Source organism: Strix aluco, chromosome 2 (genome assembly GCF_031877795.1).
Source record: "Strix aluco isolate bStrAlu1 chromosome 2, bStrAlu1.hap1, whole genome shotgun sequence".
In the NCBI taxonomy this organism is placed as follows: domain Eukaryota; kingdom Metazoa; phylum Chordata; class Aves; order Strigiformes; family Strigidae; genus Strix; species Strix aluco.
The window spans coordinates 129263746-129287783 of record NC_133932.1 but is presented as its reverse complement, the minus strand read 5'-3'; the positions used below and the strand labels follow the sequence as shown (position 1 = coordinate 129287783).

Below are 24038 nucleotides of genomic sequence, written 5' to 3'. Positions count from 1 at the left end.
GCTGTTGACCGAAAGTATTGTTTCTCTAGGACTTCTGTTTTTGAAACCCTTAATAAGCAATATTTCCACATACCCATTAGTTTTGCATAATAACTTTACACAAGACATTTAGACAGCAAGCAGCATGACTTAGTTCTATTTAAGAACTTAAATTGCGCTTTTATACTGTGTTATAATTTAAAAAATTAGGAAGTTAATGGGAAAAAAATGGAATTGTATCTTTAGCAGTACTTCCATGTTGTACTACATATTTAACTTTGGTGCATTTTGCAGGGGGATTCATAGCTGTAGCTCTACTAATAGAATAACTGATAAAATTCCTATACACCAAATACTTACTGCATAGAATTGACTTTAATCATATAATTAGAATAGGCATTAGAAATATTTTTCATGTTTCTTGGAGTGATGAGGAGGGAGTTGGAGTGTTGTTTCAGTGATTCAAATGTCTAATGATTTTCAATATTAGTGAGGACAGGGTTTGACTGACAATTTCTTTGAGGAGAGTTTAAAGGAAATGAATTGTAGGATAGTATCAGTCAGGTCGGGTCAGTTTGAGCACTAGTTGGGTAGGGACATCTGGTGGTGCAATAAAGGAATAATTGAACACTTGCAACCCAAAGTGCAGTTGCATTGGAGTGATTAAGGCAAAAACATCATTATGCTCATACTGTAATTTTCTGTTCCAGTATTATTCTAGAAACTCTTATATGCATGTTTACATTTCAATTAGTGTATGGTTTTAATTTACGGGAAAAGAAAAGTAGAAACTAAGACCTTATTCTTGAGCTGGCAGCTTGCAGACATAATGTGTTGAACACCCTTAACTCAAAGGGCATTTAACTTGCAGTCAGTTGTAGGTTTAAAATCAAACTTGTGATAGCGGACCACAGTTCTGTGGATAGAGCAAGTATATGTAAACCCTGTGCATTTGCTCTCTGTTTGTAGTTCTGCCAGGGATTCACTGTGATCTCTGGGCAAAACTGATTTCATTTGTTTCAGTCCATCACTCATCAGTTGTTTCAATCTAGAAAAGTTCTATTATAATTTTCAGCTTCTGAATTCCATAGGTAAAAAATCATAAAAAATAAAATGTTTACATATCTTCAGTTACAATATTCTGTATTAATTAAAGATACAGTGAGCAATTTTATTTGTATATGTTTACCTTGAACCCCTATAGATCATATATATGTGACCAATATTTTAGGTGCAGTCATTTTAAAAGAGAAACTCTAGAATGAATTTTCTGGTGCTTTCTGTAACTGTGCCTGATACTTATTTAGCACTGTGCACATGGTGACAAAACCAGGTACTTGAAAAAGTATGTGTTGAAGGCCATAGCATTGGGAAGAGTTTTCCAGGAGTGTTTAATGCTGTGGTGTCTTACCAGCACCACACCAGATGCTTGGCTGCCAGGACAAAACCAGACTTTCTTGATGTGTGAACATCTGTCATCTCGTTATGTTCTTCCTGCTGCTCATGTGTATCCAGCCATTGGTAGGATGTGTTGACCACGCATGATACCTTCTGCGAGATGGTTTCACATGCTCTCAGAAGGGTGTGGGCACAGGCTTTCCAGGGACAACTTGGCAGGAGGCAGAGGGTTATGTTCATCCGTTCCCACTTATGACGCTTTTGCAACTGCCATCCTGTCTTCTCTCAAGAGTAGATGTGTTCTTGAAATGATGGTGTTGATAAGTTACTAGTTTGTGCTTTATGTATTGTGTCAGGAATGTACCATGGTGTATTCCCCATGCAATTCTATAAAAAGGGGTAAAAATCCCAAATATCTGCTCTTTGCTTTGCTACCAACATGACATTGAAAAGTCTGCCGGAAAGAATCTGTAGCAGCTGCAAGCTTCAGCTCCTTTCATGGTATCCTGGGCAGAAAAAAGTCAATAACCTAAACCTTTCATAGCCGATTATGGACTCTTTACCGGGGTCATTATTCACACAAGGAACCCTATAGTCTGTAAGGAAGGATGTATGTAATCAAGCTCAGAATCAGAACAACCACTATATCATTAAAAAAATGGGACTTTCAGATTGAGAGTCTTGAAGTGACGAATTGCAGAGATCAGCACTGTGCAAAGTAGAACATTTTATCTCAAAGTCAAAATAACCACTCCCTGCAGCTCTTTACAAGCGAGTGGGTATTTTATCGGGGTCCAACCATCCTTTCTCTCCTTGCAGTAACATTTATGTTTCATAAAACTCATCATGACTTCTTTTCCATAAAGCAACAATTCTTTGTCATATGAAACCTTCCATTGTCACCCCAGTGGTTCTGTCACCATCCTTTAAAAATTTCTTCACTCTTGGTTTGGATAAAAGAGAGAGGCACTGGCATTTGTATGCTGTACCCTTTGTTTCTGAGATGTCCCAAGGCGTGGTGACAACTGTGAAGTTGGGGATAGCCACAGAGTTGTTACAGATGTGTTGTTTTCTGTTAATGAGAAGCTGGTATTCATCTACAGCCCTTCCACGCAATATTTAATCTATAACACTTTATATTGCAAGCAGCCCATTATAGAAAAACTGTTGTTTTTATGTTTTAGGTGCAAAGATGGCTTGAAAGGATTTACATACTCTGCACTAAAGTAAGTAAAGTGTCTGTGAGTATGTAGCTTAAAGTGAAGATTTTGAGGAATCGTTCACAGTGGCAGCCGCATTTTATGAAAAGAGTATTTCTAAGAAAATCATTCTGCTGTAAAACTTTTTGAACTTTTGGGGTGTACAGCATATTTTGAAGAAGATATAATATGCTGACAAGATAGGAATTTTTTCATATTTGGGACTGTTATTAAAGGAAACGCAGACATATGGTTGCATGTTTTTGAAGGAGTGTTAATCTTTTCTCTTTCTAAAACTGGGATTCACGATTCCCAATATTCTCCTGAAAGCAGATGGCTGCTGGAGTTTCTTTGCTGCATTCACAAAATGTTTAATAAATATAACAGTAGTTGTGTAACCAGCACCCAAATAAAGCATGGATTTGTAGCATATCTGATTGAAATATCCTCAACATGCCACTAAACCTTGTGTCTGCCATTGTGATCCAGGCTCTCCTAGAATTTACTTTGCGATGGGACCCTCTGGTGTTACTCACTCCTTTGTTGAAGTTATGGAAAGTTCTCCTGTCTTCATGTCTTGTGTCTGAAGTACAAAGACACGTTATTCTTACCTTTCCCTCACATACTCTGCTACCTGTCTACCCTCAACCCAGTGTGTGGATAGGTGAAGGAAAGAGCTGAAGTCAAGCAAGACAGACTTGCTGTTGTTGGTAGTGGGAAATATTTTATAGAGTTTACAGTTACGAAACAGCCATGGAATTTGATATAAGGTGCCAACAGTTAAATAATTCAGACTGTAGTCCAGAAATACAGACATGAAACACTCCTATGGCAGTGTGCAGAAACAGTGCTTTCTGAAATCACCAGTTCACAGTCACATACCAAATGACAGTTTTTATACCTTCATCACCCTCAGCAAGACTACCACAGTACAGTGTAACTTGGATTATAGTGCAGAGTGTTAGGAAACATCTTGCCATTTTGTCCTCCATTGCCCTTGATACGCAGTAATTCTACACCTAAGATGAACCGATATATTGACAATATCAACTTCTGGGTGAAGAAGGAAGGCTGAGGGTGAAGCCAAGCAAAACAAAGTTGATACTCATGGTGGGAGTGAAAACATTTTGAAGATTTTACAAAACAGATACTTTATAAAAATATTATAGTAATTATCAACCTTTATGTAACCCCATTTTGCTGGAGATAATTTGAGATATTTCATGTGCCTTTTTATTTTTTTATTTAGTGTTCTTCTTCTGTATGAGAGATGGACTTCTCTAGTAATGTTTTTAGTTTTAAAAAATTCCTGGCAGCAATTGCGACCACTATCTGAAGCTTAAGTATGTTGGTGGAGTGATCTTTTCAAAGAGATACAAGGTTTGGCAGCTGTATAGGATGCATTTTCTTTTGCAGACTTGTGGGTAACTTCAAGCTTGTCTTAAAGACTTAGAGACTTATATTGGACTTTTATGTATTTCCTTGAGTTATTTATATAATCGTTGTTTTGTTCTGTTTTGTTTTTTTCTTTCAGGTTCATTGTAGGCAAAGAAGAAATCCCCACTCATTCATTTTCACCTGAAGCAGCTTTTTCAAAAACAGATAGAAAGATAAAGCATTGTGAAAAAATATCACAGCCAATGAACATCCTGGCTCTAACAAAAAAGCTTATGGACAAAGTGTGAGTCAAAGAAAACAGAAGAAAAACAACCCAAAATGTATCATTCTTATGTAGCTCATTTTAATGTTTTGTTACATTGTATTTGACAACATTTTGTAATACTTTTGCTCTGCATTTAAGTGTTTTGCATTTGATTTTTACTGGATAGTTAGCAGTGACAAATTATGAACTCTAATGAAAGCAAAATTTAAGACCTGTAATGACTTGCAACATGCAGTTGTCTAACAGGGGAGAGTAAATTCAATCAATTCTGAGTGGCAGAGTGGTGGTGGCTTTTTCTGCAGTTGTCAGCAAAACTGCGTGGTTCTGCTGGTGCTAGTAGTGAAATTAAGGAAGAGAATTGCACAGCAGCAGACCTGACTTAGGTCAATGTAAGTGACTGTAACATCATCATTTGGGGGACCTACATCCCTGTATTGCATAAAGGAGAACTGCCTAAGAGGAGGATTGGTGGCCTGACTCTACTGTCAGGAAATAGGAAATTGCAAAGCAAAGAGTGAGTCTAAAACTGTTCTGCACAAGGTTGTATCTGGACATCTGAAGTTAGGTAAGATAGGTTCCCCCCAGGTCTACTGGATCCAAATTATTGTCCTTTAGTATGAGCTTAAAGAAATTATGTCAAATAGCTCTTCAGTCTAATATGTTCAGGCGATGTACTTCTGCTGTGCTTGATTTTTCTGCTTCAGGCACACTGAGTACCACAAGGAGTCATTCATTTACAGGGAAGATGGAATAAAAAATGGACTAGGGGTCTGTTCATACTGCACCTGTGAATCTTCACTTCCATTGACCTCTTCAGGAGCAGTTTTATGGCCGGATCTTTACCTGCTGACACGCAGGAGAGAGACAAGGCTTCTAAGTGCATTGTGTTCTCAAAGTAGTGGCTGATCTTCCTTGCTCAGATAATGAACAAACATGAAGTCACCTACATCACATGGCGACTTCCCATGATTTGCTGTGGGGTTTAATTGAAAAATACGAGGGAAGTCATCAGTGGCTTTTCAGGCATGACTGTATTAGACAACAAAAGACCAACAGGGAGAAGACAGCTCCAGGCATATGCAGATTGATTTAGCTGAGTTGCTTATACCTATTTTGTCTTATACACCTCATATTCAGTTTGCTGGAGACAGTTCATAGCTCTTCCATTGTTCATTAAATACAAGGATCAAGGGACTATGGGTGGAGAAGAGCATATTTTTTCTTTAAGGTTTTGAAACTCCTGACTCAGACATTCAGAAAACTTTCAGTCCCAATCCTCTCACAGGTTTCTCTTCCATATGGTTCTTTTCAGTATAATTGAGTCTAAATGCCTGCAACCTGATCATATTCTCATTACAATTTTTGCTACATAAACTGACCTCACAGATGATTTATGGCCATTAGGCTTTATACTACACGATTCAAAACTTACAAGATATTTGACACAGTATATAAATTGTGTAATTTATTTTGCATTAAAACTTAAATACTTGGCTATAGCAAAATACAATGTTCAGACCTAGCATGACATTACTTCTCTTGATTCTACATAATGCAGGACTAACAACTGTACAATCCGTGCGTCCCACCATCCCAAGTCAGTCTCTTTTAAATGCTCAAGGTCAAATTCTCTGTCCAAAGTAAGAGCTACATAAAAATCTACACAACAGAAGAAATAGCCCAGAAGTGAAGGCTTGTAATTGAGAGAAGTCTCACAGGGTATCTCTGTGCATATGTATGTTCTGCATTGCCCTCCAATGAACCTTACATGGTATGAAAGTTGTAAGGACACAGATAACCAAGAGATGCTTGGTCAAATATCCTTCCAGAACCACGGAGCAGAGACAAACCAGGAAGGGTCACATCCTTCTCCATAGTGACCACACAGAAAATTTGTTCTTTAATTTTGTATTTAATGTGTAGCATGGCAAGAGGTTGGATCCAAGTAAGCGTGCACACACTTCTTGCTGTACAGCTGAAGTATTGTTAGTTTTTATTGTCCTTTTATGGCATCATAAAAGTTCACAGTGCCCTTCAATGGGTAATGGGGAAAATGAGTGGTGGGGAAATAGCACTTTATGTATTTTTAGGCAAGAAAAAATTTATGAAGTCTCCTGTTGATGATGCTGAAAACAGCTACAAGTTAATATGTGTTTCATTGTGCTTTTTGCAGGTGCAAACATGGCCCAAGGCATAGATGCTGTAAACACTATGGAGATAATTGCATCTCATATTGTATTAAAGTAAGTGCAGAAAAAGTTAGATTGACAAACTCTGGCAAAGACAGGGTAAAAGTTTTTAGTCAGAAAAAGCATATACTTGGGAAATGAGAAAGGAGCCTGTCACTCATTCCTCTTCGATTGAAAATGTGACAAGCCTGAAAACAGATTTTCTCAATTTAGGACAGGGTGGTGGTGGGGGTTAAAGTTCTCTGTCTTTCAGATTAGCTGTAGTGAATGAATAACGTCAAATGTGTGGGGAAAAAAGTGGACTAGCAAGCAAGGAACTTGTTTAGCTATGTGGTGCACTTTGCTGCAGAGCCCACTTGTGACTCCACCCTAAATAAAGCACCTGGAATGTGCTGCTTCGGCAGGCGACGCAGCCCTGGCGCATGTGCAGCTGCGCGGGTCTGGCACGCTGCTGCTGGGCGCTGGGCTCACTCCTCCACTCATTTATTTTAAGGGCTCAGGGTAATGAGAGATTGGTCACAGTTGCTGCGCCCAGGAAGAGCTGTTTATGTCCGGTGGCATAATTCATCCTCCATTATTAATGTGATCAGCGCATTTTTTTTCAGAGGAGTACTGTGTAGGGATTTTTTTTGGCTGGTGTTGGGTTGGCACAGGTGGTACCACCTGCTATGCCTGTTTTAGGAGTTGGTAAGACTCCAGAAGTTCTTAGTCACTTAATAATTTACCCGTTTTTATATATGGAGCAGCAAAAATGGATTTGAGTATCTCCAGATGCTTTTGATATATATTGCTTTCAAAAATAACTTTTTAAAATTAAAATTTCATATACAGTTAATGTTATCTCAGAAGAGCTATGCTTAAATCTAGCATCAGATCTAGTACAACATTTATTCATGTATGTTTATAAACAACATTATTTTGTGCTGTATTAACACTCTTTTTGCATTGCAGTATATTAGCGTACCACTGTGTAACATGGACGTAAGGATTTGAGATGGTGCTTAATTGTTCTGCTGAATTACAATGAGAATATGCAGTAGAGCATTCACGAATAGTTCAGGATAGTTATGTCATTTTTCCGTTGTAGGTATGACATACATTTAACAGAACCCAGATTAAAATTAGAATTTTACAGCCTCTCACCACTATCTCAGTCCACTTAATGTTTCATTCATGGGCTCTTTTCTTCAAGGCATAACATCTTTGGGGACACGGACTCTCCATTTCTTTTATGCTTGTTCATTGCCTTGCCCAGTAAGTTTACTGTTCAGTGCCTCCTGGCCCACTTTGTCTCCCATTTCTTGAGTCATCTATGTTTGGTCAGCATCCTCTGGGGAGCAAACATTCCCTGTGCCTTCATTTGCAGCGTACTCTGTTTTCCCCCTAGATATCAGTGCCTGGCCTTCAGAATCAATGTACTACAAGACTGCAGTTAATATTATATTCAAAACAAAGATTAAAATTAAGCAGAAGTGATTTTATGGGTTGATATGCTGCAGTTCCAGATCTCTGCTGATGGCAGTATCTCCTAGTGTGCTTCTTTTTTCATGGGTGCTTTGGTATAACTTCAGTCTGCTGCACTTTACATAAAGTGCTGTCTTTCATTACTTAGGCATATTTTACAGTAATTAGCTCTTAACTACTGTTAGTCCAGACTTGGTTTCTAAGCTTTTTATTAATCTCACACAAAATCCTTACTCATTCTGTGCTGCATGCTCAGCAGTCAAATCCATAAGTACCCTCATAACACTGTATTATTTTACGAGCACAGTTAGAACAACAAGTAAGGATTTCTGGTAGAGTACTTGTAATGGAACTGATGCCTCTTCTCCATAGAAAACTGTCATAATCTGCTGGAAGAATGGTTGTCTGTGTGAGACTTCATGGGTAGAGAGAGGTGATCTGAGTGTTATGGAATATAACGAGCCCGAAATGCCTTTACAGCTGAAGGGTGACCAAGAAACAAGAGTTAGTCTTGTTGAATTACTCCAGTTGAGAGACCCAAATCTGATTTCAGGTTGCGAGTTCCTCAAATTACAGTAGATTAGCCCCACACTGCTCTCTCTGCTCTTTCTTGAGTGAGTGGGGAGACATGTTCATGATGAAAAGAACAGGTTAAAAAAAAAAGCGAATAGTCAGGAGTCTGTCCTCTTCAGTTGTTTATTCAGGATCGTATTGTTCGCATTTCATATACCTTTGAAAGGAGATAAGGGGAGAAGAACACCCAATGATAATGGAGCTGAACTAAGTCTTGCCCTGACTAAAAATAAATTAAAAAAAGACATTTTTATGAGGCTGTTCTCTCTTTACAGAAACCAATTGTGCATTTGAACTATACTTCATTCTTGTATCAGTTTTGTATAGTATTTTAGTATAAATTATTCTTGACTACAATAATATAATCAGGGAAATATCACTGAAGTGGTAGCCAGATCTTTGAATTTCCTGCCTTTTCTGTGACTTTTTTTAAAATTAAAACACAAGTGAAAAATTTTATTTTGATGTATTTGGATTTTTAAATATCCAAAATTCTTAAAGCATTTTTATTTCTCTCTATGACTGTTCCTGTAGTGGATCAGTAATAGCTGTCAGCTGACATGATTTGAGCATGTTTTTATAATTCCGTATGTGTAAGGGAGCTTTCAAATCTGATCATGATCTGATGAGCTGCTTATTGCCAAAATTTCTTCTCCGTGCTGTATTTTCCCTTACCCTTGAACATCTCATCTTCTCATCATATCTGTGCTTTAATTGTCATTGCATGTTCTTTTTCTCCTGCTTTACATTTAAATGCACGTTAGCTAGTTGATGTAATCCATGATAGCTTTTATGTAACATTTAGTAATAACATAGCACCTGATTTCATAAACTTCCCTTCAAATTTTAAATACTTAAAATGCTTTGGGTTTGTAAATGTCTGGAAAGCATTAGCAGAAGGAGTCAAGCAGTATTTTTCCTCTTTTGGATTTCACTTGATTAAAATGAGGAGACATTAGCTACAGTAGTAGTCCAGTTGTCCATTATTTCTGCTGATGCTGCAGATGGCACCAGATAACCCTCACAACTTACCTAATGACTAGGATGACCATAAAGAATATGAGCTTATTTTCTGATGATTGGAGTCTCTGCATTCTGTCTCTTGAAGGAACATGGGCTACTATATGCTAGGAACAAATTTTAAATATCTTAACTAATTTATTTTAAATATTTTAACTAATTCGTAATGTATTGCAACAGGTTGACTCAGTTCTGATATGTTACTGAACTGTTTATGCGCACACACATGCTTTTATGAATTTGGGTTATAGCAAATATCTCGACTGTATTATTAACCTTTTAAGAAATCTGTTTCTCAAAAGGCAAAAAAAAAAAAAGTTTATTCAGTGAGTTTTGCAGATATGTAGTTTCACCGTGCTGCTAATTCTGGCTGATCTGAGTCCCAATTCAGTATCTGTGGAGAAATGGCTCTTGGTAGTTTTCTTTGCTCACTTACGCTTTGGTGTCCTGCATATACTCTACTGTTTTCTACCTCCATTATCATTTGAGGTCTTTTTATGGAAGAGAAAAGTTACAATATTGTGCATTGGTTATAAGATGTAATGCTTTCTTTGACTCTGAAAAGCACCTATAAGTGTGATATGGATTCACCTGGTTGATTTAATGAGCTAAATAAAAAGATTTTGTGCACTACTTGGTGCACATCATAGCTAAGCCTCAATCCTTCAGTTCAGCATTTCTAAGTAGGCTATCATAAAAAAAAATATATATCACAGATATATTTGAGTGTTTCCAGCTGGAATGTGTTTCTGAATATGGTGTTCCTCACCCCATCAGAGTAACCTTTCCTACAGCTGGATGAAAATGTCAAACTGTTGTTTGTTCTCTTGTTTTGGACTTTGTTCATAACTGCTCATTTTAGGACTTTCTTTTTATGTAATGGTACGTGGTATCATAATCATCTTCAGTTTTGGAAGACGAGGGCTACGTACTTCATACTAGGGCACCTCTTCATTTTAGGTGTGAATATATGCTCATCTTAATTTTGACATTATAACTACACAGAATTCACAGTGCATTTACATCTCTGCCTACCTTGCATACCTTTCAGTAGGCATTTCCACTACACAATCAGAAAACACTGGGTTGTTAGCTGTTCAGTATGTACAATTTACATACCTTTAAGAGAGCAGATGAAGAAGTGGAAATTTTTCATTCATAGCTACTGGATCATTAGATGACACAATATATTTTCTTCCACTTGATTCTCATAAACCACATCTTGAGAAGCAGGGAGAGTAATTGCTTCAGGAAGAGTTTATTACTGGATGTTTAACCACAGTAAAATTTTATGAGCTTTATGATGCATTATAAAGTTCTGTAGAAGACAAAAATGTTTTGCGTTTCTGAGTTTGAAAGGCTGCTCAATGAAACCCTCTGCCAGTTATCCCTGTAACTGAAATTGTGTCGGTGTCCCTGAGTATCTTCTGAAAAATGAACTACAGAAATGAGCAGTGGGTGACTGCCTTATTTGCCAATGTTAACTGCACAGATAGTTTTCAGATAAGGTGTCTTCCAACCAAAAAATGGATAGATTTTATTCAGAATTATTAGAGAAGTTCAGCCATAGGGTAAGAATAATGATAGGAGGCTTTGGAGAAAGTTATAAGAAACTGGAGAGATGAATTTGGAAAGAAAAAGTCAAGTGTGGTGTTGTGATGTGGTATAAAAAAGCAGATCTGAATCCAAGGTGGAGTAGTAAGAAAAAATCATTGGAACCCATGTTATCCTTTCTCAGTAGCTCTGCACATAGTCTCCCTTCCAGTTTCGCCCTTTGCTGCAGGCGTCACTCAACCTCCAATTTGGTTGAGGGAAAGTATGTGAGCATGTGCCAGGCCATCAGGGTCAATTTCTAATTCTCACACTTTCTGAAATTTGTTTTTTGTGGACTTTTTCCTCATTTAGTGCTTTCTCCAGACATTTGAGTGTAGCTCTTTTTTTCCACCGCATTACTTTCCTCTATATACCCATTTGTGGTTAAAAGCTGGTCAGTAACCTGGAAATGAAGTCATCAGGATTATTTCAAAGGACAGAATTTTGGAGCAGAAGAGAAGTAGAGTTTGTCCCTTGAGGCCTTTAAGATATTCATAGAAATTAAAGGAGAGTCAATTGTCTATGATTTTATTGCCTTTGCTATTTTACAGGGGAATGAGGAAAAAAACCCTGGTCTTGAATTTCTAGATGGGGATGCATTTTACATAGTATCTGCAGAGTGGGTTTTAAACTGCTTGATGTAAAAAATAAGTACTTCTGTAGACGTTTTTGCTTTTCCTTTTTATGAATTTGTGGTTTCTTACCACAAAATCTTTCTTTCTTTTCTCTAGGGCTTCATTAGGATGTTTAGCATCGGTTACCTGATCCAGTGTTGCCTTCGGATTCCATCCACCTTCCGGCATCTGTTTACAGAACCATCCCGGCTACTTTCCCTCTTCTACAACAAGGAAAATTTCCAGCTTGGAGCTTTTCTGGGATCTTTCGTCAGTATATACAAAGTAAGCTTATAACATACAGAAATGACGAGTTCCATGGGTTTTATTTCACTTTTCAGAATAACATGAAGAGCTAAAAAGTCTAGTTGCTTAATATTACTGATACTGTTTGCTACCACGTCACTGACACATTCTATAGTTTTGCAATAATCAAACTGTAAATAGAAAACTAGTCTTCCATTCCGTGTATTTTTTCTTTCATTTATGAATAAACCAGATAGATTTTGCAGCATGGTATCAAAATAGGGAGATGCAGAGTACTTCAGAGAAAGTGAATTCAGATTTCATAGGGACTTGCTGTTACACAAAAACATTTTAGTGCAGACACGAGTAGTGACTGCAGTAGCAGCAGTTTTGCCAGAAAGAAGCCATTTGCAGATTTTTTGGCTCAAATATCTGGAATTCTTACTTGACGCTAAATAGCAGCAGATTGCAGAACATATATCATGTGCAGCTGAGGAGACATTGCGTTTACCATTTGGAAATCTACCCTTCTGCACCATTATAAGATGACAGATTGTGAACTGATACGTGTTCATACAGCATTGTTGGAATTAATCGAATTATGTTTATTTATGCCAAAAGGGAATGTGACAAAGCACACGCCCTAAGGCAGAATATATTGCATAGTGCAGTGCTGAAGTGGCTTTTGCACTTTTATACTCCTAATCACACATGTCATTTTTCAACTGCCACTTTACTTGCTCTGCAAAGTTAAAATAATTCTAAATTATTTGGGGTAAGTACTACTTACTGAAAATTAAAAAACCCCAGGTGTTATTTGTAAGCAAAACAGCATTTCACTTGACTTCCAGTCAGATTGAGAGACAGGAATTTGTAAGGTTACAGTTTGCAATTTTTGATGGCAAAGTGCAAATGGGCTGTTCAGAGTTTATTTGAAAACTGAAATTTTGCTCAAACTCTAAGAAAAGAGCCTTTAGAGCAAAAAGGATTTCAATTGCAAAAACTGAAATGATTTTGATGTCTTTTAAAAGCTCCAATTGCAAAGTGTAATTTAATTCTATAGATACTCATTTTACAAGGGTGATATACTCTGACCTTTATTTATAGTTTATTAAGTACATACTCGGCCCTGGTGAGGCTGCACCTCAAATACTGCGTTCAGTTTTGGGCCCCTCACTACAAGAAAGACTTTGAGGTGCTAGTGTGTGTCCAGAGAAGGGCAACAGAGCTGGTGAAGGGTCCAGAGCACAAGTCTTATGAGGAGTGGCTGAGGGAACTGGGGTTGTTTAGTCTGGAGAAAAGGAGGCTGAGGGGAGACCTTATTGCTGTCTACAACTACCTGAAAGGAGGCTGTAGCGAGGTGGGGGACGGTCTCTTCTCCCAAGTAACAAGCGACAGGACAAGAGGAAATGGCCTCAAGTTGCGCCAGGGGAGGTTTAGACTGGATATTAGGAAAAATTTCTTTACTGAAAGGGTTGTCAAGCATTGGAACAGGCTGCCCAGGGCAGTGGCTGAGTCACCATCCCTGGAGGTATAAAAGACGTGTAGATGTGGTGTGTAGGGACATGGTTTAGTGGTGGACTTGGCAGTGTGAGGTTAATGGTTGGACTCGATGATCTTCAAGGTCTTTTCCAACCCAAGCGATTCTGTGATTCTATGATCCTTTCTGTTACTGTTTGCATTCTGTAACTTACACAGATTTGGGTTGCATATTATTTTTCTTACAGTTTGAAATAAGCATGTAGGGCAGCAGAGATTCTAGCCACTCTAAAAGATTGGACCACAGCCAAAAAAAATTGAAATGCTTGATGCATTTTGAACCCAAAGGATGGCTTTTAAAAAAAGTCAATCTTGTCCCTAAAAGCAGTCCAAAATGCCATGTAGGATTGTAGTAGCTGTATTATTAACATCTTGTCTTACCCTGACTGCTAATGTCAGCAAACATGGTTTTGCAGAAAATAAGTTGGCCATGGTAGCCTGGTTTCCTTTTTTAAATTAGTTTACAAGTTTGAGTAGGAAAGTTGACTGTCATAATTGCAATGGATCAATGGCTTTACAAGCTATTTATTTCCCCCAGGGCTTGGTTTTGGGGCCACTCCTGTTTAACATCTTTATTGATGATCTAGACGAGGGGATCGAGTGCATCCTCAGTAAATTTGCAGATGACACCAAGTTGGGTGGGAGTGTTCATCGGCTCAAGGGTAGGGAGGCTCTGCAGAGAGATCTGGACAGGCTGGAGCGATGGGCTAAGGCCAACTGCATGAGTTTCAATAAGGCCAAATGCCGGGTCCTGCACTTGGGCCACAACAACCCCCAGCAGCGCTACAGGCTTGGGGAGGAGTGGCTGGAGAGCTGCCAGACAGAGAGGGACCTGGGGGTGTTGATTGGCAGCCGGCTGAACATGAGCCAGCAGTGTGCCCAGGTGGCCAAGAAGGCCAATGGCATCCTGGCTTGTATCAGAAATAACGTGGCCAGCAGGGACAGGGAAATGATCTTGCCCCTGTACTCAGCACTGGTGAGGCCGCACCTCAATTACTGTGTTCAGTTTTGGGCCCCTCACTACAAAAAGGCCATTGAATGACTTGAGCGTGTCCAGAGAAGGGCCAACGAAGCTGGTGAAGGGTCTGGAGCACATGTCGTACGAGGAGCGGCTGAGGGAACTGGGGTTGTTTAGTCTGGAGAAGAGGAGGCTGAGGGGAGACCTCATTGCCCTCTACAACTCCCTGAAAGGAGGTTGCAGAGAGCTGGGGATGAGTCTCTTCTCCCAAGTAACAAGCGATAAGACAAGAGGTAATGGCCTCAAGTTGCACCAGGGAAGGTTTAGACTAGATATTAGGAAGTATTTCTTTCCAGAAGGGGTTGTTGGGCATTGGAATGGGCTGCCCAGGGAGGTGGTAGAGTCCCCATCCCTGGAGGTGTTTAAGAGTCGGGTCAACATAGTGCTTAGGGATGTGGTGTAGTTGAGAATGGTCAATGTTAGGTTAATGGTTGGACTAGATGATCTTCAAGGTCTTTTCCAACCTAGATGATTCTGTGATTCTGTGATTCTATTTAATAAAAATGTGCACTGTAAAATCGCTAGTGATATCACATCTCTGGTAATGTGTCCATTTTTGGACACAGATATTACTTAATTTCTTATTTAATTTTAATGTCTTTCAAGAGTGGGTTCACCTGAGGGCCACCAAGATGATTTGAGGACTGCATCATACAGTGTGTGAGGAAAAGCTGGGTTTTAAGCTGGAGAAAAAAGGTTCAGAGATTTTATTGCTACCTACACCTCTTGGAGGTGTGCAGTGATAGTATGAAAGGCAATGGACACAAGCTGAAATACAGGAGAATCCAAAGAACTATAAGGGAATATATTTTCATGTGAGGGTGGCCAAATATTGGAACAGGCTAGTGAGGCTGTGTAGTTTTCATCCTTGGAGATGCTCAGTACTCAACTGGACAAATTCCTAAGGTACCTGCTCTAGTTAGACCTGCTTCAGGCTGGACCAGATGATCTCCAGAGGTCCCTTCCAACATAAATCTTATTCTTTGATTCCATAAAAAGCATATATTAGATGGATTAAGAAGCTGACACACATATCTCAAAGTAAACGTCAGCATGCTGTCATACTGAGTTATATAATGTTCTCTTGTTGCCATCAGTGCTGGATTTGGCCTTACTAAGCAGATCTTGAACCATTTAGAAGCAAAGAGAAATTTACTAGGGGTAAAATTTGGAGACAAAGTATGGATTTCCAAAACAGTTGAGAAAACAATGCAGAAGATGTGGCAGATGTGGAACAATCTGGATCATTTGGTAATCTGCAGTCATCCAAATGAAATACATTTTAATGCGGCCTAAGCCACAATTACTTACATCCATTCTGGCCTGAACAGCTGTGTATTGTCTGTATCAACAAACAGGTTATTATGTGTTTCACTGTGTCTTTTAATCATGCAGTTCTAACTTTTTAGATTAATGTGTTTTCCTGGTTCTAGAATTCATCGGATGTATGGAAAAATCTCAAGGTGTTTGGTGTGTAGTTGAAAACAGACTTTATCATAGGAGAGTCTAGACAACTACAGCAAATGAAGATGATGTGAATTCAAGATTAGCTTTGGAGTTAAACTGGTATTCAAATTAGGTTGATATGCTCTCTGATTTTGAAAGAAATGGTAGCGGTAAACTCTTAATTAAAACACTGAAATGTTTCAGGTACAGTGGATTATGGGTATTATCACACTACACTCTTAATTCATATCGTGTGCTTTACTAGTCTATAGAGGAATATCTCCAGTCTCTGTGTAATGAAAGAGAAATAACTACGGTTAATCCTGCTCTTGTTCACCTACAGGGTACTAGTTGCTTCCTGCGCTGGGTACGAAACCTAGATGATGAGCTTCATGCACTTGTAGCTGGTGAGTCCATGACAAGAAGTTTATATTGCCTCTGTTGGGACTCTGCAATTATTTCTCTTGTCTGTCTTCCTGTAACCTGTTCAGACTTCTGTGATGAAAATAGGAGTGTTCACCAAGGTTGAGTCAAATGACAGTGGTGTTGAAAGTAGCTTCAAAGAAAGAGCTGCAATTAAAATTATAAGGCGAATTCCATCAAATGGTGTGTTTGTTATGGTCAGCTTCAAGGACAATATATGATTGTATGCACAAATGCAAATTTCTCTTTTATTTTCCAGCTGTAGAGATGTGAGGTTCAAATACTACTCTTCCATACGTGACAATACACATTTGAAAGGATGGGCTACACTGGATCCAAAGAAGGACCCTTTTGCTATGAAATTTGTGGGGTGGTACAGGCCCTTACCTGCTGTTTGTGCATCTATCATGTATTGGAACCTGAGAGTATCTCTTCTTGTGGGATGAGAGAGAAAATTCAGTGCTGTGCTCCTAAGCACTGAACTACAGATTTATTTCAGGGTTTCAAAACTTTTTTTAATGACATAAACCATATTTCAATGGGCAGCAGAGGAACATCACTGAACTTTGTTGTAGCAACAGAAAGCATAATCTTATGCAGTGTCTGTTGAGCTGACACACTGCAACAGCAACAATAAATCACAATCTTAACAATACTTTTGTTTTCTAATTGTTACAGGATGCCTAGCAGGAATTTCTATGATGTTTTACAAAAGTACTACTATCTCTATGTATCTGGTGTCCAAATTGGTAGAGGTAAGATACTACCCTCGTAACAGAGTTCTTCATTTCATCTATTTTTTCAAGGCAGAAAAAGAAAATTAACTCCACAGGCTTTGTCAGACAATTCCAGTATAATACAATTCCAGTTGTGTGGCGGTGGTGTATTTCAGTACATGTATGCCAAGAGGCATTGCCGTTCTGTGGTCTCCTTTCTTTCTTATTTTCTTTTCTGTAACTCATTTTAAAAGTCCTTTATCCACTGGTCTCCATGTATATTCTTCATGGTTTTTTTAAATTTCCTCATAGCCCTTTGCTTTGTAGCTTTTGCAAATTTTTTAAATCTGAAAGTTCCAAGAAAGTCTGTTCTGCCAGAAACGTAAATCAAAACTAGTCCTTAATTGCAGATTTATTGCCAAAAGCTACAGCTTAACTTCCTGCCTTTGTTCCCTAATTTTGGCATTCAACAGTCTAAGATAACTCAAAATAGCTTAGGCTTTAGTCTGTAGCTGGAGTTGTTTGTCAGTACTTCAACTGATTGAATTCCCAGTTTTGCAACGAATTTCGTTCTAATTACCATTTTTCAGTCTTGAATTATTTCTATGAACTTGTGAAAATTAGGAGCCAAGGAAAAAAAAAAATTAGTAGAGTTTGGGTATGTTGATTATACTTTGCTGACCAGCTTTTGATTTCTTACTGTGATTTTTCCATAAAATCGGGACTTAGTCATGGTTATTTCCCCAACAACACCACTGGAATAAGTTGAGAGCGTTCTCTTGTTATGCATCATCCCCGAATCACAAAGCTTTCTCCTGAGACCTCGAGGGCCTCATTCCCTAGTGATATTTATCCACCTCCATTACCAGAGCAGAATTAATTTCAAAGAATATAAAAAGAAGGAACTTTTTTTTAAGCTTAAAATTAAACATAAAAAAGGGAGATACACTCTGTTTATTCTTGCTCCTTGTAATCCTAGATCAGGCTCTAAAGGTAGTTCACATATGCATTCTATAAAAACAAATCTGAGTTATCCATATTGACTTTTAGAACACCAGTTGTAAAAAAACAATATTATCTTGTATTGCTGATGGTTTTCTCTGGACTTTGAGACATTGTGGCTGCAGTCAGAGAAGAAAAGTGCTGTGTGTTCTTTCTTTCTTTTCTTTTTTTTTTTTTTTTATTTTTGCTACTTTTATCATCTCACACAAGCCAAGGGTAACTGACCAAAGAGGCGTGTGCTGCTTTGGAAGGTCAAGCTGTGCTCAGGAAAATAAACTTACATGTTTTCTCAGAAAGAAAAGTATGTGATTTCAAGCTGTTTAAGAACAGTGAATATTCACTTTGTTGGAATAGTTATTGCATTGTTCTTTTGCTTTTTTAAAATGAAGAATTTGACATAGCAAACTTTCCCTTTTTTAAGATCTATAAAACCCTTTAACACCCAAGCTGTTGCTAGGTCCTGTTCTATACATTAATAGCCTCTTACTCTATTGATCTTGGATAACTTCTATAAGCTATCTCAATCAATGTGGACATACACAAAAAATATATAAGCATAGTTTAATAATTTCAACATGTTACTTTGAAAGGGTAAAAAGTAAAAAGCTACTTTGTTTACTTTGTTTCGTTCAGCATTTCTGGTTTATTTTATAGACTATATACTTCAAAGGCATTGAAGCAGGGAAAGTTCCCTATTTTCCTCATGCAGACAGCATCATCTATGCCATTTCTACATCGATATGCTTTCAGGCAGTAAGTATGTTGTCTTCTATCAGAACATGAAATTCTAGTTTAAGTCAAACGTTGAATGAAATGAGGAGCACAGGGATACAGTGATATAGAAAAGATGGTGTGATGTAGTGATTCTGGCAAGATGCTGTGAATTAAGGCTCCTGAATCCTGCTTTGAGTGTCGCTGTGGGAAGATCATTTCTAAAACTTCTTACATACTTATAACTGAATATATTCTACAAAGCATTGAATTCTTTGGAAAGGATTGCAAAATGTCTTGACCCAGAAGATGAATATAAATATACGGACTTTCACAAGCATATGAAAGGACTGTTTCTCAAGGAGACAAACAACAGATTGTACTATTTTATGTTTTTTAAACGAACTGGATTTTTTCACTTTCAGCTAACTTGAATTCAAGTTGCCTATTTGAAAGAGTCTGCAAAAAATTAGCAAGGAAATCTGAAGTTTTATATTTGAAACAAGCTGTGGTTATCATCTTTTGCCCTTTCCAAGTCAATTACATGCTTTCACCACCAGTCGCTTTATCAGCTGCATCAGCTATAAAAACTCCTTTTCAATGGTACTCAAATTGCTCGACATTATTCCACTACATCTCCCCCTTTCTAAATCTGCTGGAATGTCCCTGAATCTTTTTTTATTTTTTTCATAATAAAATATATTTTTGTACCACTCAATAAAGAAAATATAAAATTACTCTAAAGCAGTCTCCTGCTGTCTCGTGCTTAACAGAACAGTTCCACTCCTCCTCCTCATTGCTCCCATGTATTTGGGAATATCTCTAATTCTAGTATCAAAGTGAACGGATATTTTAGTACTTGGAATATTCCTGAAGGTCTGCAGCACTGAGATCTCCAAAATAGTATCGGCAGGGGTCATTGAGGCTAACAGAAATAAAGTTAATATGAGAAAAGAGGAATGGGTTTTTCATTACTTAATAACTAGTTGGAAAAGAGGCCCAAGACTGGAAATAAATTACTAGGTTTGGGAGGGAGAAAAAGAGGGAAATTAGCAAAGGAATCTATGCTGAGATGTTTGTTATTCCCTATATTCATAAGTGACCTAGAAAAGTAATGGAACAGAGAGAAAACAAGGATTTTGGTATATAACATAATTTAAGATATGTAACATGAAACATGAAGATGACTACAAAAAATGGTAGATCACAAAACGCAGAGTGAGTGGAGGATAAAAAAGCAGGTAAATTTGGCATCCACAAGTGAAAAATCATGCATATAGGAATATAAGAATTATTGTTGCTTTGTCTTCAATGAGATCAAATTTAATTACCACCACTTTTGAAAGAGACTTTCTAGAAATACCAGTCTGTGCTGGTGGTGGTCATGTGCTGCATTGAATTCAGCTGTGAATGGTTTGTCTACTGGTAGCACTGGACATTGGCAGGTGGTCACAGCTGCTTTCTGTCCATGAATCATGAGATGATTTTTAAAAAATTAAAATATGTTATATATATTTCCATAACTATCCTTTCACTGATTTTGGCAATGTAATGTGGCAAATTAATTAGACTTCTCTGTGACGCTGTCAGCTGGCTCTGACACAAGACTCTCTTGCAGGCCGTCATGGAAGTTCAGAACCTGAGACCTTCGTACTGGAAATTTCTTTTACGACTAACAAAGGGCAGGTATGTAATCAGGGATATGTTATGGCTTGTCTAAACACGTCATTGATGGCATTCAATTTTCTGTGTCATCCACTGTCAACAGCAGAGCTGTAGGAGGAGTATGTATGGGCTAGTGTTCTGAGTATTTATGTTGCTTTTCAAATGGTTTCCAGTCACTTGAAGTTCTTTGCTACTGAAGTGACATTGCTACGTTCAGTCTAATGGCAGAAGCAAAGATTTAAGTCTAGTTAAGACTATTTAGCAGATGAGTGTTTTACTTGCAAGTTTTTTTATCTTTAGTTCACTTGGAGGTTGGAATGCTTTCAGATTTCTGTGGAATATGAAGAATCTGGTAAACAACTATACAGGTTGAAGAAATCAATATGTACAGTGGCTGACAGCATGGTATTAGTTTGTGTTTGAAAGCATTAGTAGAAATGTCAGAATATTTCCTAGAATACTTTGAAGATTCAATAATTTTTTATAGGACATCTATTTCAGTTGGGAAACTAATTTCTTTTCTTGGAAAACTAATGAAAAATTTTCACTGATTATAAACATAAATTTGCACTGTAATATCTTACTGGGTATTTTTATCTTACTGGATACTTTTATTGCTGCAGATATCTAAAATGCTTACCTTTTAAAATAGATTTTGCTGTAACTGTTTTATAACAATACGATTTAATGAAGTGTACACTGTTATACTGATGTATTATGTGGCAGAAACAAGGCATCCAAATCTTGATGTAGATCAGTTTATGAGTGGGATTATAAAAGGTAATGCTTGTTGTGACAGTGAGCTCTCCAGACTGTAAAAATAGAAGTGAAATCAGAGGCTGGTCCTTGGAGCATGTTGAATCTACACCTCCCATGGCAAAGTACACTCTTAGATGGACATGAGGCAACTGAATACATTGCTAGACATAGTGAGAAGCTTTCCCTGGGATGCCTGGAGGCAGTCTGCAACCTCTGAGGCTGTACAAACATGATATGGGGGATGATGTCAGTGCAGATGTCCAGTTTTGGCTGCGTTTTTCCTTCTTGTGCTAATCCTTAAGTCACTTTAGTTGAAAGAGAGGAGGGAAAAGAAATTCTATTCTACTCAGTTATTTTATCTGAAGTAAAGCTCAGTAATAGTAATTTTGACACTCTCTCCATAGAGGCAGATTCTTTTGGCATTTCCTAGGTCTTTCACTCAACAATTTTGAAGACTAAAGAGATGGAAATAGATTGTAACGTAATGGATTGTAACATAAAATTGTTATCCACAGTTGGGCAGGCATGGCCAGAGTTTATGAGCTTGGGGTGAGAAGGAAGAGTAGTACATTTGTTTTGACTTTTTTTGTGAAGTTAAAAGTAGAAGAGAACTCTCTCCTTCCCCCTTTTCCACAAGTTGTGTTATATAAAGTATATCTACAGAAAACACTGTTCATCACATTTGTCAAATTTATTTTTGTAATCTTTATTGCTCAAGATTAAAAACTTGTAGTCTCTAAACAGTGCAGGCTGAAGCCTGTATTTTAAAGTTTTGGATAGTCTTTCATGAAGTGAAATAATTTAAATAATTTTATAAATATATTAATAATTTTTAATTTTTTTAATTTAGTTTTTCAAAAGTAAATGAATAATCTGTTCACTGTCTCTTGTTTTTCAGGTTTGCTCTCATGAACAGGAAAGTTTTAGATGTATTTGGTACTGAAGCATCTAAGAACTTCAAGGATTTCACACCTAAGCTTGACCCAAGATACACGGTTGTACCACCAGAGCTACCGCTGAAGCTGTCGTGAAAACAGTAGTATATCTTGTCATTGAATGTGATCAGCGTTTTGTCCTGAAAAGTTAATTAACTTAACAGTCCTATATATGGAGGAGGGCTTGGGCTTCACTTCAGTATTATTTCAATGAGAAATGCTTTTTACCAATCGAAAATACTGAAGCTTTGCAGGAAAGTGTGGCTTAGTGATTAAGCCCCTTCCATACACAGAAAATATTTCTGGATTACTGTAGTTGGTTGACAGTATGGTAGATTCCTGAATGAATTAAACAAATGAGTAATATATTTAGAGAAGTAAAACATAAATATGCATAATAATTTCAAAAATTCCGTAGTTCATACCAGTAGAATATTTCTTGGTAAAACTAAAAGTAATTCTTAATCTGCAAAGGAAGGCAAATGGCATAGTTTAGGTCCAAAATTTTACCTGATCTTAAAACTGTTGCAGTCGGGTGAAAATGCCTCCTTGGTTTTCTAAACTGTGTCACTGATTTATCTCAAAAGAGCCACCACCCACTCGTTATTCAAAGTTAAGTGTTTTTACATAGTTATGGTTGCAAAGGAAGTCATTCCGTAGGAAAATGTGTATTAATTCAGAAATCACATTCCAGGGCTGTAAATCCCACTGACGATACAGATAACAGACAAGGAAAATAAGAAGGCAGCAGTGGTGACTGCTGCGCTGTGAGGAGCAGCGGGGTGTGGTGGTCAGTATCTGCCAAGTGGAAAATGACAAAACCGTCAGAGGAAGGAATGAAACGTTCCAGCCTCTGAGATGGTGCTGGAGACAGCAGACAGTTACAAAAATAAAAAAGCCAAGAACAAAACAAAACAAAAATCCCCCCAAAATATACTGAAATTAAATGTTTATTTTTAAAGGGCTTGACATTGTCGTTTTAGATGGCATTGGGTTGTTTGTCAAGCTGCAACGCCAGCCAGCGTTTCCAGCCTCCTTTAAAAGAGAACTGACCTCTGAGGTTAGACTGTTACGAGAGAACAGTTTCTCTATTTGAGTTAAAAAAATATCCAAGTGCTACATCTCAGCAGCTAAACAACAGTTTTGTCTGTCTTCTTGCTTTCAAAATTCACAGTTGTTGTTTCGAGTTATTTTCATGTAATATAAAAAGAAGTTAAAAATTTTTAAATTATTTTTATTCAAATCAATTATATGTAAGAGAAAAAAAATAAAGTCCTACTGTTTTTCCCAATAATAAACAGTTGCTGCTTGAAAAAGTGACTTTTTGTCCTTGTTTTCAATAAGCCATCTGGAGTCATAAGTGAAGTAATACTCAGTAGTGAAGGAATGCCAGGAATGTGACTGAGCGTTTAACCTGTACGTATTTGTTACATAAAGTCCTAACGCAGTATAAGTGAAGAGGTAATGCCAAAGCAGTTCAGCTGACAACTTCAGCTCTGCGCTTCCACGGGTAATTATGCAAGATGGGTTGAAGTTATTTAATGTTTCTTTTTTGAATAGAGAAAACCACATAACCAGTGATGAAGTTAGTGAAAAGCTGCATGCCCCCAGCTCTGCACACCACGTGGCCCAGCAGTTGGGCCTCATGTGACTGAAATGGCAGCGTTTCCTACCACCTGATGTGGCACGGCTATTTTTTTTTTTTTTGATCATATGATGGGTATCTGATCACGTTGAACTTGCAAAAGAAGCGAATTTTGCAAAGAGGAATACAGGGGGAAGAGTTGCTCAGGAGATAGTGGAAAGTGGTGGGTCAGCCTGAAACGCCACAGTTCCTTGATGGAGGTTTGGGTGTCCTTAGGGAGGCTGCGCAGGAGGACAGTGCT

The 24038-nt window shown here is 37.8% G+C and overlaps 1 protein-coding gene across 1 annotated transcript in view; it reads left to right on the top strand.

Moving 5' to 3' along the window:
• Nucleotides 1-23472, top strand: part of TMEM135 (transmembrane protein 135) — a 186778-nt gene extending 163306 nt beyond the window's left edge. The window contains exons 7-15 of the mRNA XM_074816306.1: nt 2562-2603; nt 4111-4257; nt 6413-6482; nt 11810-11977; nt 16285-16348; nt 17043-17119; nt 18737-18835; nt 20412-20479; nt 22116-23472. Coding sequence (XP_074672407.1) covers nt 2562-2603; nt 4111-4257; nt 6413-6482; nt 11810-11977; nt 16285-16348; nt 17043-17119; nt 18737-18835; nt 20412-20479; nt 22116-22248 — 868 coding nt within the window. The 3' untranslated portion in view covers nt 22249-23472. The remainder of the gene's footprint in view (nt 1-2561; nt 2604-4110; nt 4258-6412; nt 6483-11809; nt 11978-16284; nt 16349-17042; nt 17120-18736; nt 18836-20411; nt 20480-22115) is intronic.
• Nucleotides 23473-24038: the final 566 nt, after the last annotated feature.